Genomic DNA, 20,010 nt, shown 5'->3' on the forward strand with positions numbered 1-20,010 from the left:
ATGTGTTTAGGTTAAATGTAAGTCATTGATTTACTAAAGGAAATTAGTTTACTATGATAAACATGTGCTTAATTTCATAGCCAATCAATATATTTAAACTTATTGGTTGTTGTAAACTTATGATTTATTTATATCTAATGAAAGAATTGTTTGTAGGAAAGGAGAATGACAAATGAAGAAGTGTAGTAATGATCATGAATTCAATTCATTATTCAAGTATCAAGTTGATTGTATTAAGTATCTACTCATCCAATTAGCTATGAACTTTTATGTTTTATTTATATTATGAATTATTAGATTTTGTATTTCGAACTTTTAAATTTTATGTTTCGACGTTGGACTATGTAATTCAAAATTTCGAAAATTTAAATTTATGTGTTTTTTATTTAATAATTTAAAAAAAATCTGGGTATCTGAGTAGCCAACATACAAGTACCCGCAAAATCTAGATACCCGATTACCGAATACCCAAAACATCTAGATCAAAACACATACTCAAAAAATCACCGATCCAAATATTCCAAATATCCGATAATCAGGTACCTAAAAATCTGGATATCCAAATTTACACAACCCTACCTACCATTCCTCGTATTGTTTACCGCATTTAATAATTAGTTCAAGAAAATAAATGACTCAAATTATCTGTTCCGCTACTGTCGGTGAGTATCTCAACCCTTAACTCTTAACCCCAAATATCACCATCAAATTACTTCGCCTGCGGCCTGCCCCACATATCGTATTCGTCCACGTAAACTTATAACCCACGTGTAACAATCCTGAACAATGTGCGCATTGCGCTCCTCACACACCCTTTATAGTTTAATGAATATAGAACTCTTTTGACTTCAGGCAAAATAAAATATAATAGAGGCAAATCTCACTAAGCCCCAGCTCATTCTCCTCTGTCACCTCACTTCTATGAGATAAAGTGAGCAAATTTGGTTTTCAATTTCATCACTGCATCTTCTCTTTTCCTGTGGCTTCATCTTCAGAAAAGGTAAGTCAAGTTATTAAATTGCTTGCCGCTTTTTGAGTGTCAAGATCCATGAACCCAGATCTGTAAAGCCTTGAACTTGTTGCTGGGTTCTTTTGTTTTGTTCTTAACAAGTAGATTTAGTTCATTGCAAAGGTTTTTTTAGCATTTAAAAGATGTTGGGTCGTTCTGGGTTATCTAGAACTGGAAGCTTTAGGCCAGAGAATCTAGGACAAGATGCTTTACATATGATTGGCAATCTTTGCTTCACTATATTTGTAATTGGTGTCCTAGTTTTCACCATTATAGCTGCTACGTATGAGCCGGAAGACCCACTTTTCCACCCTTCTACAAAGATCACAACTTTCCTTACTTCCACATCGAATGCCACGTTCCAATCCGATAACACTGTTGTTCGAACCGGCGAGGATTTTATGGCCGCCAACCAGACTGCATTTGCCACTTTTATCAATGTGACAGATGTGGTAGAAGTCAAGGAGGCGAGAACCGATGAAACTAGCTCATCTGATTGCCAGGGTGATTTTAAAGAACCTCTTAATTGTAGGGACCCCGAAGTGTTCCATCTGATGATGAAAGAGGCAATTGAGCGTTTTAAGGATATACATTTCTATCGGTTCGGGAAGCCAGCTCCGGGGCCTGAGGAGAATACTTGTGATATGGCATGGCGGTTTAGGCCTAAGGAAGGGAAGACGGCTGCCTTTTATAAAGATTATAGGCGGTTTGTGATTAATAGATCTGAGAATTGTACACTTAGCGTGGTGAGCATCGGGGATTATCATTCAGGTGTGAATGCAAGGAAGAAGAAGAATAAGAATCAAAAGCCCGGATTTGAGAAGACATCTGGTAGGCAGGAGCAAGCTGTTGTGGCTTTGCCTGTTGTTGGGGAAATAGTGAATGATTCGCTTCCAGTGGTCGAGTCTGAAAATGCATTTAGCCGTGGGAAGTATTTGATTTATGTGGGTGGTGGTGATAGGTGCAAGAGCATGAACCATTATCTCTGGAGTTTCTTATGTGCATTGGGCGAAGCACAATATTTGAATAGAACTCTGGTTATGGATTTAACGCTTTGTTTATCTTCAATTTATACTTCGTCAAACCTGGATGAGGAAGGGAAGGATTTTAGGTTTTACTTTGATTTTGAGCATTTGAAAGAGGCAGCATCTGTGTTGGATCATGAGCAGTTTTGGCAAGATTGGAGTAAATGGCAAAAAAAAGATGGCTTAAGTCTTCATCTCGTTGATGATTTTAGGGTGACACCAATGAAGCTTTCTGAGGTGAAGGATTCTCTGATTATGAGAAAGTTTGGATCTGTGGAGCCCGATAATTACTGGTACAGGGTTTGTGAAGGAGAGACAGAATCTGTTGTTCAAAGGCCATGGCATCTTCTATGGAAATCAAGGAGGTTGATGGATATAGTGTCGGCAATTGCATCAAGGTTGAATTGGGATTACGACTCTGTTCACATCGTGAGAGGGGAGAAGGCCAGGAACAAGGACCTGTGGCCTAATCTTGCACAAGATACCTCACCTGATGCCCTTATCTCAACCTTGCAGAATAAGATTGAAGATGGGAGGAACGTTTACATCGCAACAAATGAACCCGATGCATCCTTCTTTGATCCTTTGAAAGACAAATATTCGACTCACTTTCTTGATGAATATAAGGATCTTTGGGATGAGAACAGCGAGTGGTATTCAGAAACAACAAAGCTTAACAAGGGAGTACCAGTTGAATTTGATGGTTACATGAGGGTCTCTGTCGATACAGAAGTTTTCTTGAGAGGGAAGAAGCAGATTGAGACTTTCAATGAACTGACCAACGATTGCAAAGATGGTATTAACACTTGCAATGCTGCAGCCAGTTAAACCCTGCACATGTGGTCTGAGAATTCATCTCGACAATAGGATCTATGTGTACTTTTAGTCGTTGTCGCCTTCGATAAACTGTGTCTTAGCTGGTAGTATTGTGGCATTTCCTGAATTTTGTACTTGTACGACATTGATTATCAGCGTTTCATGACTTTGCATCATTTTGAGGTTTTAGATAAGGCAGAACTTTGCTTTGTGAACTGCTTTTGATCTACCTTTTCATATTATGCTCATGTGATGGAAGTTGAGATTCTCATATTACCCTTTGATATTGGTTTTTTACCTTTTCGAGAACCTAAACCTTGATCTATGGATATTATTCTTCTGTACCATTTAGGCATTAAAGGTTACAAATGTGTGTTTTCAGTATTAAGACGATTTTTTCAACCCAGTTTATTCCATTCAAAAGTTGTTAAGAAATATGGTTAAGAAACAGTCTATCACTTCATTTATCCCTATTTAAACCAACACCAATAGCTTTTCTAATTTATGGAGCTAAGATATATTAAATTATGTCTTTTGTGCCTATAATTTTATTTTTATTTTTTTAAAGTGTACTTTATTAAATGCATTTTGCCATGTGGGAAAAGGGTGCTTTAAGCCGTCATCGTCGTCATTGAGCGACCAATGATCGACATTCATTATTGTCGTCTTTTTAAACCCTAAATTTGCTAAAATCTCTAAATCAATCACAAACAATTGTTTGATGTTTGGCGTCGTCATATCATGATGGATGCAACCATAAAAATCGACGACGGTGATGGCGGGCCTTCCCCTTCTGTTCGAAGGCAATGGCAACATTCGATGGTTTTTTTTTCCATTGAGATTTTTGAAAAATTTAAGATTTTTTTTTAAAAACTACTAATAATTTTAAGTTTTTTTTTGAAATATAATTTTTAAAAAATTATAAAACTTGACGTGTGTCACATTCTGGGTGATTACAGTTTTTAACAGTAAACACTTAAAATAACAACGTAGCATCTTAATCAAAAAATATTTTAGACACCTAAAATAAAAAAGAGAGTTTAAACCCTTATTTTTTAATTAACCCTAATTACAAAAGTAGAAAGGAAAGTTGAAAAAACTGTATGTTGTTAAATAAGTAGGGAAACGGACTGACCCTACATAGCAAACAGGATGTTTTGATTTTAGCGTCTTCACCCTCATGTTTCTGTTTTCAACTTGTAACATCATTTTTCATCAATGGAAACCCTGTCTGGTTTTCTGTTCCCCAGAAAATAAATCACAAAGCTTCCCGCACGGTTGCATCAGTTTCAACTGAGTCGGCATTAACTTTCCAACACAAGGCCAGTTTTCTTGGTAACCAATAGAAGATATATATATATATATATATATATATATATATATATATATATATATGCTTCATCTTTAGAGCAATAAGAGATTGAATTATCCCATTTGCATGCAAATTGCATTACAATGGCGTTTCATTTCCCAGTGAGAGCTGAGTCAATAACATCAGATCATTATGCAGAGACAATAATCGAAGAAACCCACCCTCAAGTGAAGAATAAAAGTGCTCAGGCCACCGTCACCTTGATGTACCAAGCAAATATAGCAGGCTATATGCGAAGCGTTACGATTTTATGGTGCAAGAACGTCATAAACCATTCTCTCACCATAATCATAAACACTGCCGATGGAGCTTCCCAATACAGTTGCAAGATTGATCTTAAGCTTTGGCATTTCTGGTGCAAAAAAGGGTATAAATCCATTAAGGTTGAAGGCCACCAAGTCGACGTCTACTGGGACCTCCGTTCTGTTAATCTCAACGGAAGCCCTGAACCGACATCGGATTATTACGTTGCACTAGTTGCAGATCAAGAAGTGGTGTTACTGTTGGGGGATTACAAGAAAAAAGCATTCAAGAGAACAAGATGCAGACCTGCATTGGTGGAACCACTGCTGTATTACAAGAAGGAAAACGTGTTCGCCAAGAAAAGCTTCGCGACACGAGCTCGGTTCGGCGAGAAGCAAAAGGAGCACGACATCGTCGTGGAGAGCTCGACGAGTGGCTCGAAAGACCCCAATATGTGGATAAGTATGGACGGGTTTGTATTGATACACGTTAGGAATTTGCAGTGGAAGTTCAGGGGAAACCAGACGGTTTTGGTGGATAAACAACCGGTACAAGTGATGTGGGATGTGCATGATTGGTTTTTTAGCAGCTCCGGAACGGGGAACGGGTTGTTTATATTCACGCCCGTTGCGGCTGAAGCCGACAGTGACATTGAGGGAAGTGGCCACGGAGGGGACAGTGATACCAGGACCGGGAGTAGGTATTATTCCACTGGAAGCCCCATTAATACGTGCGAGTTCAGCCTGTGTCTTTATGCATGGAAGATTGATTGAGATTCAGTGTCTGCATTCTTTCAAGTTCCATTAAAAAGACAATGCTTTTACAGGCATTCGAGTAATGTAGATTATAATCATTCAAGTTATTGAGTAAAATAGAGTTTATGCTTTCCCTGTACACAGAAAGTTGCCATATGATTTAGAATCAGTAAAATATTTACATTGCTCATATCCAATTGCATAACTGAAAGCACGAAACAAGCGACCTTGGTAGTAAATGAATTATTATTATTCTTTGAGATTTCGGGTTTGATTATGTTAAAGATTGTCAATGACAATCAAATTTTAAATCTTAAAATAATGAGCATTAAATCAATAATTTGCACAAGATAACATGGATCTATTGACCTAGTGTTCCTTTCGAGATCTTAGATAATGTTGAAAACATTTTGATGTTTCGATATAACAAATTAAATTAAAAGAATTTTAATTTTGAAAATGATTTTTCTAAGCATATTCGATATATTAAATCGAATATCAAAATATTACTCAAAGTATTTCAAAGTTCATTTTAGATCCTTACTAAAGTATAAAATTAAGTTTTAATCTTAAAATAATTTCAAAACAATTTTACAAAGTATTTCGAACCGTTTCAAAGCCAAAAATTACAGTTTGTCCAGAGGGAACCGATTCCCCCCCAAGGGGGTACCGATTCCCCCCTGAATGGTTTGGCTCCGAGAAATTCCAGTATGCTCGGAGGAAACTGATTCCCCCAGGGGGTATCGATTCCCCCCACTGTTCAACGGTCGAATATTTAAATTTTACACTTAGGAAACCAATTCCCCATGAGGGGGTACCGATTCCCCATGAGGGGGTACCGATTCCCCCTACGCTCCAAGCAGAAATATTAATTGTTTTCACACTTAAACGACTCCAATAACTTCATTAATGATCCCCAACGTTCAGAAGTGATTCAAGGTGTATTTAAGCAAGCTTAGAAGCCATTGATCAATAACAAGAAACAACAAGCAACTAGAATCAAGAGAGAATCAAAGAGAAAGCATCAAACCTCAAGTTTGAGCATTTCAAGCCTATTTTTCATTCAATATTCATTTTGCTTTCAAGAACACTTATTGTGATCAATTATATTTAGAGAAAATAACCTTAGTGACCGAAAATTCCTTATAATATACGATTTTGACCAACTTTTTTCGATTTGCCAAAATGACCAACAAAATCGCAATGCGATCTCTAAATCGCAACGCGATCTCCAGTATCGCAAATCAGTTTCCAGATTCGCAACGCGATTTTGACTATCGCATTGCGATTTTCCAAATTTGCGTTGCGATTTTAGAAAATCGCAATGCGAATATGTAAATCGCAACGCGATTCTGAATACAAAATCGCAATGCGATTTTCAAAGCGCCATTAGTATCGCAACGCGTATTTTATTTTCAAATTCCAAACACGAATATTAATACATCCCGTAATCGCAACTCTTAACCTAAAATCCTAAATCACAACTCAGTCCCATCTCCATTCTCACTCTCTACGGCGACATCCGTCCCCATCTCCGACGAAATCCGTCCCCATCTCTGACGAAATCCGTCTATCTCCATCTCTCAGAGCCACCCTCACAATCATTCACGATCAGAAATGGAAAATCAACGAAATCAACCACCGAGGGTTAGTTTTTTTTAATTATTTTTATTTTGAAATTTTTGCATTATTATTAGGTTTTTCATATTGAAATTGATGATAAGTTTACTGGTAATTTCAATAATAGATTAACCATTTCACTTAGATTGCTTATTAAATTCATTCGATTGCTGCCAATACTACTAAACTGTTTAGTCTTTAACCCTGTAAAGTTAGTATTTGTCTTTGTTTTGTCTTTTGGTTGAAGTAATGCAATTCATTCAAGTTTCAATTTTAGACAATGACTATTTGAAACCGAGGATCGCAACGCGAAATGAAAATCGCAACGATAGTTTAATTCGCGTTGCGATAGTCATTTTCGTGTTGCGATTTTCATTTCGCGTTGCAATTATCTCGTTGCGATAGTCAAATTCGCGTTGCGATAGTCATTTTCGTGTTGCGATTTTCATTTTCTTGTTGCAATTTTAAGTTTCAGAAACTATTATTCTTCTGTAAATTGAAACTTGAATGAATTGCATTACTTCAACAAAAAAACAAAGACAAATACAAAATTCACAGTGTTGCAAATTTAAGTTTGAAGAATAAACTACTACTACTCTTTATGTTTATTATTGTTTTTGGTATATCTTCACAGTGTAGTTTTTAATCTAACTTGGTATGTTTATTGTTTTTGTAGAACCTTTTTTCGGCTCAATTGACCTTAAGGAATAAAATAAGCCTAATCACTACAATTGCTTCGAAGCTTTCACTTGTATAAAGAAAATTGTTTGAGGATACTTGCTTCGGGCCATGGCTGAAAGTACAACATCCGGGTGGAGATGCTATGTTGACCCATTTGTGGCTTCAGACCATGACTTGCGATCTACCCGAGAGTATAAAATGTGGTAATGAAGAGATATGGTTTCATTTTCCACCGGCGTATACGTGTTTTGGGCGGGAGGAGTTTTGCTTAATCACTGGTCTACGCTTCGGACACGATGATGTAGGTCGATACACTAGTCATATTACCTGCCCATCATGGTTATCCCGGGTTTTTCCTGAGCTGTCAATGGAGAAGCCGAATTTACACGTCGATAACTTGACGAGATTATTGAATAAGAAAGATGGTTTTACTCGGATGGATGACGTCGATGTTGTCCGAGTATGCCTTCTAGTACTTTTACATGCATGCTTTTTAGGCAGAGAGGCCAGACAACCTATTCCTAAGGACCTAATATTATTGGTAGAGGACCTAAATGCATGAAACTTGTTTCTGTGGGGTTCTTATCTATGGAAAGCTACCTGGAATAAGTTATCGTCTGCCTTTGATGACTGCAAAAGTTTGCGTGGCGATGGTTCCAAATACACTTTGTCAGGCTTTATTTGGGCCTTTAAGGTAAGAATTTCTATATAATGTTTCCAAAATTATAATTAATTATTTAACAATTACTAATGTTTGTGTATTATATTGTTTTTGTAGATTTGGATATTTGAGGCTTTTCCCGACATGTAGACATATGCATTAAAAACTTCAAATGATATTCTTAGAGCTATTTCCTGGAAAAGGAAACGACGGCTGTTGATTTGGGAAGAGTTACTATGGTATACGACAATAAATGATGTAAGGTAACACAAATACTACCATATATAAACAAGTTATTACTAGTACACGTTTAACTTTATTTGAGCTTTTATATTGTTAGGAGACCAACACTCCATTACAGAGGCTGACACCCACGGAGGCTGAGCTTGCCACTGATTGGTGGCAAGCTAGTAAGCATTTTTTGATGGTACGGATGATGAGCAGTCTCCACTTCGAGAGCCATCACCTCACCCAGAGCCATCACCTGATCGACCACACTATATACCTCTACAACGAGAGCCATCACCTATTCCGTCACATCATCGAGCCTCTTCTCCACTATCACCTCATGATAGGCGACCGACAAAGATGCCACGACATTTATCTCCATGTTCTCCACCTCCACGGGATGAGTTAGGGGAGTTACGTGATGAGGTCAATGCCTTGCGTGAGGAGGTCGATACTTTACGCGATGACAATAGTGCATGGCGTGACGAGGTATCTACTTTACGTGGTGAGGTAGCGGCTCTACGTGATATGGTAGCATCATTGCAGAATGAGGTTCATACTCTACGCAATGAGGTAAGTTTAAGATTTTTCATATTTAACTTGATTTACTTGTAATTTCACTTAGATTAACCATTTCACTTAGATTGCTTAGTAAATTCATTCGGTTGCTGTCAATACTGCTAAACAGTTCTAAAATAACCCTGTGAAGTTAGTATTTGTCTTTGTTTTTCTTTTGGTTGAAGTAATGCAATCCATTCAAGTTTCAATTTGCAGAAGAAGAATAGGCGCAACACGAAACTTAAAAATCGCAACGCGAAAATGACTATCGCAACGCGAATTTAACTATCGCAACGGGATAATCGTAATGCGAAATAAAAATCGCAACGTGAAAATTGCAATGCGAAAATGACTATCGCAACGTGAATTTTGTTTCGCGTTGCGATTTTGGTTTGTGTTGCGATTTTTATTTCGCATTGTGATTTTCCCGTTGCGATAGTCATTTCTGCGTTGCGATAGTCATTTTCGCGTTGCGATTTAAGTTTCGTGTTGCTATTTTAAGTTTCAGAAACTATTCTTCTTCTGCAAATTGAAACTTGAATGGATTGCATTACTTCAACCAAAAGACAAAGACAAATACTAACTTCACAGTGTTGCAAATTTAAGTTTCAAGAATAAACTACTACTCTTTATGTTGTCCTTGAACATGCACTAAACCTATATGCTGTCCTTTTAAATGTTTATAAATGCTTACTTCCGAAATGTTATCTGATGCATTTTGTGAACTATGATAGAATAATGACTTGGGTGAATACCGTGCAAGTTTGAAACATATTTGTCTTTGTTTTCACTGTTTAATATCATGTCTGTTTATTTACTGATTTATGTAATTTATTTTTAGCGGCCTGATAAGGTGGATGCTTTACATTAGGTTTTTCTTGCACGACGGGGTTCATGCATCAGACGGCGTGCACGTGCCATTACGTCTCTGTTCACCCCAATAGTGCAAAGACTCCGTAAGAAGAAGCCCGACTCACCTGTCATCGTTCAAGAGGCCTCTCCTATCATTCAAGAGGCCCCTATCATCCCTCAAGAGTCCCCTCCCACCGTTCAAGAGGCCCCTATCATCGTTGAAGAGGTCCCTCCCACCATTCAAGAGCCCGATTCATACGGCGTAATATGTCAAATTATTGAGAAACCCCCTCACGTACCGGACATGATGGATGACTGTTGGCTTTCGTATGAGTTACCGGCCAGTACCATTCCGGCAGATGAAGTGGAGATGAGACAACTACCGGAAATAATTCTGGATAATACCCTTTGGGCTAAGACCGCAGTTGATTTTTATCTACATGAGCGGAGCCAAGGGTGTTACGCTGACATATACAAACTCAACGATGATATGCATTTGTTGATTGATCGGTCTTGGTGGGGTGTGTTATTAGGGGTTGAAGACAAAGGCTATTTCGATGGGGGGGGTAAGTCTTATATTTCTTCTTATATTTCATTTTGATTAATTTTTTTTTAAATTTATGTAATTCACTAATATATGTCTTTTTTTGTAAAATAGCATATTTATGCATGGGTGTCACGTCTTCTAATAGTAAGGAAATTGAAGAAAAATAAAAAAAATACGCGATATACAATTATACCGACGTCTTTTCACGTAGTTCACTTGAAGAATCAACGACAGGAATCATATGTGTTGGCTAATGGACAAGCTAAACTTTATCCTGCATGGTGAGAGTTCGATAAGGTTAGTATTTATTTTTTTTAAATATTTTAAAGGTGTTCATAAATAAGTGCGTAATTTGAATTATTACTTATGATTGCATGTGTTTATCCCTGTTTTGGAACGTACTCATTGGCTTCTCGTTGAGCTTCAGCTCCCATCCCTGAAGACAATAGTATATGACAACATGATAAATTACATATCATTGTCTGATTTGAGAGATATTATTAAGGGATGGAGCTCTCATTTGGCTAAATTCTTGGATGCGATTAATTATTGGACTTATTCTGGAAATAAGAAGCCAAAGAAGTTCAATGTTACAGTTATCAGAGACGAGACCGCGCCACAACAAACGCAGGAAGCTAGAGGGGATTGTGGTCCTCTCGTATGCATGTGCTTGGAGCGTTTGACGACAGGAAGTACACAGTTTCTACCTCCCACCGATAGAGATAGAGGTGCAGTAGGCTTGTGGTTTCGGCATTTTATGGCTAGAGCGATATATGCCAGACGCTGCCTACCTGCATCCGCGTTATGAAAGTGTCCATAAACAATTTGTAAGTCAAATGCAAGTGTTGTTAAGTACCTAGAATTCAATAATAATTTGTTGTTTGTTGGTTTTAGATGTGTAGAAAGTGTTGTTTGAGCAAATGTTTGGTTTCTGCAGGTTAATCCTGAAGTGAGCTACGTGAAATTGATGTATGGGCACATAAACAACTGTCTGGGGTACACTTTTTTTGATTGTTTAATTGATTCTTAAAAGTCTGATTTGTTTAATTGATGAGGAAAATAAGAATTATTAGCATTTTTTGCTTGTTTAATTGATTTGTAAAAATTGATCTGTAAAAGTTGATTTGTTTAATATTGATGTGTAAATAATTCTTATTTGTGCTTGTTTAATTGATTTGTAAAAGTTGATTTGTAAAAGTTGCTTTGTTTAATTGATGTGTAAATAATTCTTATTTGTGCTTATTTAATTGATTGAAATGTAAAAGTTGATTTGTTGATTTCAATCTGCATCATATTGAAGGCAAAAGACCTGTTGAAGGTACACTTTCGCAACGCTAAACTCAAAATCGCAATGCGAAAGTCAAAATCGCAATGCGAAAGCCAAAATTGCAACGCGAAAGTCAATTCGCGTTGCGATAGTCTAATATGCTTTGCGATTTTCTCGTTGCGATAATCAAATTCCCGTTACGATAATCAAATTCACGTTGCGATAGTCATATTCGGGTTGCGATAGTCAAATTCGCGTTGCAATTTTTGCGTTGCGATAGTCAAATTCGCGTTGCGATTTTTGAGTTGTGATAATCAAATTCGCGTTGCGATAGTCAAATTCGCGTTGCGATATTCAAATGAATGTGTAATAAGTGATAAGAACTGAACAGATCATAGCAATGTTCAAACTCAAGTTACTAATACATGCCTAACTAAAAATGTTAAAAGTTTACACATAAAATACACATAATAGTCAAATTCGCGTTGCGATATTCAAATGAATGTGTAATAAGTGATAATAACTGAACAGATCATAGCAATGTTCAAACTCAAGTTACTAATACATGCCTAACTGAAAATGTTAAAAGTTTACACATAAAATACACATAATACAACATTTTCATTTAAAAATCACCTAAGTTAATAGTCCCAAAAGGTGAAGCCGGTTGTGATTGGGATTTTGATTTTGATTGCCTTTTTGATTTCCTTTTTCTTGACACCATATGAGCTTTGGATTTTGATGAGGATCCATATTTTGGTAGAGGAAAAGATGATTGTGACGGAACTGGTGATCCACATATCAACCTTGTATAACCACTTTCCTTGCACCGACTACATGTCGATCTCTTCTTCTCTTCACCCTTAGACGGTATACGATCGTGACTTTTTGGTCAGCCAGGTAGCCTTCTGTCCATGGCTGGTGGCAAAACTGTTTGTAAGTCATCTGGTATATCCCACTCAGAAGGATGTGGAATAGGGTAGATAATCTCGGCATAAGTCTGTCGATATACTTCTGTAGTGTAGCAATCCATGGCGTATGCGCTTGAATCATCTTGGTTTAGATGAAGAGCAACTTTTATAACATGGCCACACGGATAACCAGATGTTTGTCATTTCATACAACTACACATCTTTGCATTTAGATCGACAAGCCCATTTAAGTTATTATCTAGTACTTCAAACAAAGTGTTTGAACATGGTTCAACTCTCCATGACGTTGACTTCACAACACGTTTCATTATCTTTTTTTCAGTCCATGGTGTAACACGATGCTCCAATGTTCCTGTAAATTTAAATAAATAACACTTAGTAAAATATATGATAAGTTACGAATTTAAAGAAATAATACCTGCATAGTTTCTTTTCTTGTAGTACCACTGTTGAATAGAGGCTCGAAAAAACTCCATTAACATAATAATGGGTAATTTCCGGGAATGACGACTTAGAGCGTTGATTGATTCTGCACTATTAGACGTCATGAAACCATATCTTGCTTCAAGTTGATGTACTCTTGACCATCTTTCAAACCCGACATCTTCTAGTGTTTGAGCACACTGAGGCAAAACACGTCTTAAACAATTTATATGCTTATTAAAATCCACTTCCCGATAAGCTTTTACAGCCTTCCAGTATGTCCATTTTTGATTTTTTATACCAGCATACCTTGATTTTAGATTTCTATACAAATGAACACCACAAAGTCCATGAAAAGCATCTGGGAAACACCTTCTAACAGCGTTGTCAAATGAGTTTGCCCTATCAGATATGATTGTCAGATTGCTAATAGGACCTATGCAATCCCTAAGATGCCCCATAAACCATGTCCATGAATCAGAGGTTTCAGATTTGCCAACCTCGTAAGCTATTGGCAGTATCCTATTGTTAGCATCCATGGCTACTGCTAATAAGTTTACTCCAAGGTATCGACCTTTTAAATATACTCCGTAAACTATAATAAATGGGCGCATGCAAGTAATAAACGAACGAATCTACAAAATCATATACACAAGAAATATAATCATTTAAATGTGAAATGCATGTAACTAACAAAAATGAGTCAACAAAATTATATTGATTTACTAACCGCAGTACCAATGGCGATAAACAATAACTCAAAGTGTCCATCTTTATCTGTTTTGATATGAGTTACCGACCCAGGATTTTTCAGCTTTAAATTGTGACAATAAGTCGGCAGTTGGGCAAACGATGCTTCTGGCGACCCCCTCAAAAATTCCAAGGCATAACATTTGGCTCTCCAAGCTTGAGAATATGAGATACTAATCTTGAACTGAGCATTCATGTCAGTCATAATTTCATGTCCCCGATATACCCTACCATTCAAAAACATTAACTCAGCCAGAAAACCACCCAACACCTTTTTGTTTGCCTGTCTATGGTGAGGAAAAACTTGGGTTCTTGAACATTGTTGAAAACATTTTGATATTTCGATATAACAAATTAAGTTAAATGAATTTTAAGATTTTCCAAAATGATTTTCTAAGTATATTCGATATAATTATTCGAATATCAAAACATTACTCAAAATATTTCAAAAATCATTTTTAATCCTTACTTAAGTGTAAAATTAAGTTTTAATCTTAAAACAATTTCAAAATAATCTTTCAAAGTATTTCGAACCATTTCAAAGCCAAAAATTCTAGATTGCTCAGAGGGAACCGATTCCCCCCTGAATGGTTTGGCTCCGATATTTCCAGAATGCTCGGAGGGAGCCGATTCCCCCATAGGGGGTACCAATTCCCCCTGTTCAACGGTCGAAATATTTGAATTTTACACTTAGGGAACCGATTCCCTATGAGGAGGAACCGATTCCCCCCACGCTCCAAGCTGTTTTATTAATTGTTTTCACACTAAAACAACTATATTATCTTCATTAATTATCCCCAACGTTCAAAAGTGATTCAAGGTGTATTTAAACAAGTTCTGAAGCCCTTGATCAAAAAGATATTATAGAGAAACAAGAGAGAAAGCATCAAACATCAAGTTTGTGCAAATCAAGCCAATTTTCCTTTCAATATTCATTTTGCTTTCAAGAACACCATTTGTGCTCATTTGTAATTATCTTTGAGTGTTCTTTTCTTGTTCTAGAATTGTGCAAACATCTTACCTTGTGAGGTTTTCCTTGTAAGTTTGCAAATTTGTAATCTTCTCTTTGGGAAAAGAGTGTTCTCAAGAATTGGGGTATATTCTTGAGGGTGTTGTAAGGTTATCTCTTTGGCCTCAAAAGAAAGAACAAATTAGTGAATTTGTTGGAAAATCCTTAGTGTGGATAGCTAAGGTAGTGGACGTAGACTTTAATTGAGAAAGTCGAACCACTCTAAATCGCTGTGCAATTACTTTCAATTTTCTGCAAAAGCTTCCACCAATTTTTTAATTGCCAATTCACCCCCTCTTGGCCAAATTCGTCAATCGATTAACTCAACAATTGGCATCAGAGCCTAACTCATTTGAAGGTTTAATCGCCTCTTGAGTCGATTCGGGAAGAGTTATATCGATTATCAAAGTCATCAATGGCCTCCGCTTCAAACTTCGACTTTAGTCTCGATTCGATGCTCGTCAACAAGCCTCCTTTCTTCAATGGAGCTAACTATGCCTATTGGAAGAATAGAATGATGTACTTCATTCAAGCAAGTGACATGGGAGCATGGAATGCTGTAGAAGAAGGATACATCAAACCTCTCACTCATCTAAGGTTGTGGAGTGAAGGAGAGACAAGAATGTTCCAGGTCAACTCCAAAGCCATCCATATCATATTTTGTGCTCTTGGACCAGATGAATACGGAAGAGTTTCATCGTGTACAACCGCCAAAGAAATATGGGACAAACTTCAAGTCACTCATGAAGGTACCGATGAGGTAAAGAAATCTAAAATTAGTATTCTAAAGCATAGCTATGAAAATTTCAGGATGAAACCAAATGAAGATATCAAAGCTATGACGGATAGATTTTCAACGATTGTCAATGGTCTCAAATCATATGGAGAGATCATTTCAAATGAAAAGCTTGTGAGGAAGTTAGTCTACTCCCTCCCAAAATCGTGGCAATCAAAGAAGACGACAATCATCGAGTCTAAGGACTTAACGTCCTTAACTCTTGAAGAGCTAATTGGGTCACTCCTCACTCATGAAATGATGCTCGAAGATGAGGTGGACCACGACAAAATTGACGAGACACCAAAGGATAAGGAGAAGAAGAAAAACATTGGAGTTGCTCTCAAATCTACAAAAGATGAGAGTGATTCGAATAACGATGACGATGACAAGGAAATGGCATTGTTTGCCAAACGGTTCAAAAAAAATGATGAGACCTTATCAAGGAAGAAAATTCAAACGAAATGAAATCCTCAAAAATGAACCGAAAGAGAAGGACCCAATCATTTGCTACGAATGCAAAAAGCCAGGGCATGTTAAATATGATTGCCCACAATTGAAGAAAAAGGGTCAATCAAAGAATAAGCACAAGGCTCATGTGGCTACATGGAGTGATGAAGAAAGTTCCGATGAAGAGGAACAAGAAGTAGCTAACTTGTGCTTGATGGCATTTGGGGAAGATTCTAAGGTAACCTCTAACTCATCTGATTTTGATGATTTATCCTATGATGAGTTATTAGAGGAATATAATGGGTTGGCTTCGGATTATGAGAAATTATTTTTAAAATATAAAAATGATGTTTCAAAAATTGAAAAATGAAAACAAACTCATATCCAAAACCAACAACGATCTTGAAAGTAAAATCAAAGACTTGCAAATCAAACTAGAAGAGTTTGAAAAGAAAAATTTAGATTTGCAAAATTTACTTTCAAAGATCAATGATGATCATCAAAAGAAAATTGATGATCTTAAAACTTCTTTTGATAAAGTTGGAACAAAACATTTTGAAAAAGGTGGAAATTCAAAATCCAACTTTGTTAGAAAAAGTTTTAGAAACTACAATCATAGAGGTCCCCAAAGAATCTCTAATGGAAAAATCGTTAGAAGTATGTGGGTTCCTAAAGAACTCATTACTACTAAAGATAAAAATATCCTACACAAATGTATACCTAAGGGGACTGGGATTTTGGAAACTAATGAATATGGACCCAAAATAATTTGGGTACCAAAAATCAAAAATTAATCTATGTTTGTAGGGAAAGGAGCATTGCTACAAGGCACGGGAAACAAATTCAAATTCATGGTACCTTGATAGTGGATGCTCAAGACACATGACCGGAGACAAAAGCCGGTTTATTGAGCTTAACGCCAAAAATGGAGGAGAAGTGACTTTTGGAGACAATTCAAAAGGTCACATTGAAGGTATTGGTACAATAGGTAATACCTCTTCCATACAAATTAAAAATGTTTTATATGTGAATGGATTAAAGCATAATCTATTGAGTATTAGTCAATTATACGATAAAGGATTCAATGTCTTATTTGAAATTAATGGTTGTAAAGTCATTGACATTGCATCTAATCGGATTATGCTTATTGGTCATAGAATAGGAAACATTTACATGGTGCATTTAGATTCTTTTGATATGACTAATTTATGCCTAGTTGCTAAAGATGAACATGATAGTTGGTTATGGCATAGGAGACTAGGACATGCTAGTATGAGTGTTTTGCAACGGCTAATTCAAGGTGATTTAGTTCGAGGGTTGCCTAAGCTTAAATTTGATAATGATAAAATCTGTGATGCTTGTGCTAAAGGAAAACAAAAGCGTGTTCCTTTTAAATCCATTAATGACGTATCAACTACTAGAGTATTATAATTGATCCATGTAGATCTTTTTGGGCCAACTAGGACTACTAGCTTGGGTGGAAAACAATATGCATTTGTCTTGGTAGATGACTATTCTAGATATACTTGGGTTCTATTTTTAAGTACTAAAGATGAAGCATTAGAACAGTTCATCACATTTTCAAAAATAATCCAAAATGAAAAGGGTTACTCTATAACTAGTGTTAGGAGTGATCATGGCACTGAATTTGAAAATCTTGGATTTATTGAATTTTGTAATTCTAATGGTATTAGTCATAGTTTTTCAGCACCTAGAACCCCTCAACAAAATGGAGTTGTTGAGAGGAAAAATCGAACTTTAGAAGAAATGGCTAGAACCATGCTTTGTGAAAATAATTTGCCAAAATATTTTTGGGCGGAAGCCACAAATACCGCTTGTTATGTTGTAAATCGAGTAATGATTAGGCTAATTTTAAAGAAAACTCCATATGAAATTTTCAAAAATAAAAAGCCTAACATTAGTTATTTTCATCCTTTTGGATGTAAATGTTTTGTTTTAAACAACGGTAAAGAAAACCTTGGCAAATTTGATGCTAAAAGTGATGAAGGAATTTTTCTGGGTTATTCCTTAAATTCTAAAGCCTATCGTGTATTTAATAAAAGAACTTTAGTTGTAGAAGAGTCTATACATGTTGTTTTCGATGATAATCCCCTTCCGAGGAAGGATTCTTATGTGAATGATGATGTAGGTGTTATAAATACAAATGACGTTAGACATGAAGTTGGAGAACCATCATCAAAGGAAGAAATGAAAAATGAGGAAACTCATGATCCTCTTAAGAATCCAACCATTGAAGAAAGGGAAGTATCTTATCCAAGAGAGTACAACTATGTCAAGGATGGTGAAATTATAGGTGATCCATCAAAAGGGGTAACAACTCGATCTTCTCTTAGAAATATTTGTAATTATGTTGCATTTATCTCATGCATAGAGCCTAAGAATATTAAAGAAGCATTAAATGATGAACATTGGATTATGGCTATGCAAGAAGAGTTAAATCAATTTGAGAGAAGTAAAGTATGGACATTAGTTGAAAGGCCTAGTTATAAATCTACTGTAGGTACTAGATGGGTATTTAGGAATAAGCTTGATGAGAGTGGTAATATAGTGAGAAACAAGGCTAGACTTGTTGCTCAAGGGTATACTCAAGAAGAGGGCATAGACTATGATGAAACATACGCTCCCGTAGCTAGGATGGAAGCAATTAGAATGTTATTAGCATTTGCATGTTTTCATGAATTTAAATTATATCAAATGGATGTTAAAAGTGTATTTTTAAATGGTTTTATAAAAGAAGAACTGTATGTGGAACAACCTCCAGGTTTTGAAGATTCAAAATTTCCAGATCATGTTCTTAAATTGACAAAAGCTCTTTATGGTTTAAAACAAGCTCCTAGAGCTTGGTATGAAAGATTGTCAAATTTTTTAATTGAAAAAGGTTTTTCAAAAGGAAAGGTTGACACTACATTGTTTTTAAAGCATAAAGGTAAAGATTTATTAGTAGTTCAAATTTATGTTGATGATATAATATTGGTTCTACTAATGATGTTCTTTGCCAAGAATTTTCTAAGCTAATGCAAAGTGAGTTTGAGATGAGCATGATGGGGGAGCTCTCATTTTTCTTGGGACTCCAAATCAAGCAATGAAAAGATGGCATCTTCATTAATCAAGCTAAGTACGTCAAAGATATGCTCAAGAAGTTTGGACTGGAAAATGGGAAACCTCATGACACTCCAATGAGCTCTTCAACAAAGCTTGACTTAGATGAAGGAGGTAAATGTGTAGATGTTAAATTATATAGGTCAATGATTGGCTCTTTGCTTTATCTAACTGCAAGTAGACCGGACATTATGTTTAGTGTTTGCTTATGTGCTAGATTTCAATCATGTCCTAAGGAATCACATTTACTAGCTGTTAAGAGAATCTTTAGATACCTTAAGGACACTCCTAGTTTAGGACTTTGGTATCCTAGAGACTCTAGCTTTAGCTTGCATGCCTTTTCTGATGCGGATTATGGAGGATGCAAATTAGATAGGAAAAGCACCTCCGGTACTTGTCAATTCCTTGGAAATATGCTGATTTCTTGGTTTTCAAAGAAGCAAAATTGTGTTGCATTATCTACCACTGAAGCGGAATACATTTCAGCCGGTAGTTGTTGTGCACAAGTTTTATGGATGAAACAACAACTTTTTGATTATGGAATTGAAGTAGGTACCATTCCTATCAAGTGTGACAATACTAGTGCTATTTGTCTCACTAAAAATCCCATCCAACACTCTAGAACTAAGCACATTGAAATAAGACATCACTTCATTAGAGACCATGTCAGTAAGGAAGATGTAGTTCTAGAATATGTTGATACTTTGCATCAATTAGCGGATATCTTTACAAAACCCTTAGACAAGGAAAGATTTTGGACACTTAGGAGAGAATTAGGTTTGACCAACCTATCTTCACTTAGTGTTTAGAAATATTTTTTTAACACTTTTAACAAATACTGAAAAATGCTCATAATAGTAATTTTTTATTGCATTCATTGCTATTAGTTAGGGGGAGTTTATGATTCTTGATGAAAA

General features: G+C 36.2%; 2 protein-coding genes across 2 annotated transcripts; both read left to right on the top strand.

The window, feature by feature from the left end:
- Positions 1-916: 916 nt before the first annotated feature.
- On the top strand, positions 917-18,582 carry LOC120190012. The gene is made up of 2 exons (XM_039193142.1): positions 917-2,876; positions 18,573-18,582. The coding sequence occupies exon 1, from the start codon at positions 1,153-1,155 to the stop codon at positions 2,860-2,862; it is 1,710 nt and encodes a 569-aa protein (XP_039049073.1). The 5' UTR covers positions 917-1,152; the 3' UTR covers positions 2,863-2,876; positions 18,573-18,582.
- Positions 4,306-5,238, top strand: LOC120190178. The gene has a single exon (XM_039193298.1). The coding sequence runs from the start codon at positions 4,306-4,308 to the stop codon at positions 5,236-5,238; it is 933 nt and encodes a 310-aa protein (XP_039049229.1).
- Positions 18,583-20,010: the final 1,428 nt, after the last annotated feature.

The sequence above is a fragment of the Hibiscus syriacus genome, unplaced genomic scaffold, assembly GCF_006381635.1.
Source record: "Hibiscus syriacus cultivar Baekdansim isolate YM2019G1 unplaced genomic scaffold, ASM638163v2 tig00116962_pilon, whole genome shotgun sequence".
Taxonomy (NCBI): Eukaryota; Viridiplantae; Streptophyta; class Magnoliopsida; order Malvales; family Malvaceae; genus Hibiscus; species Hibiscus syriacus.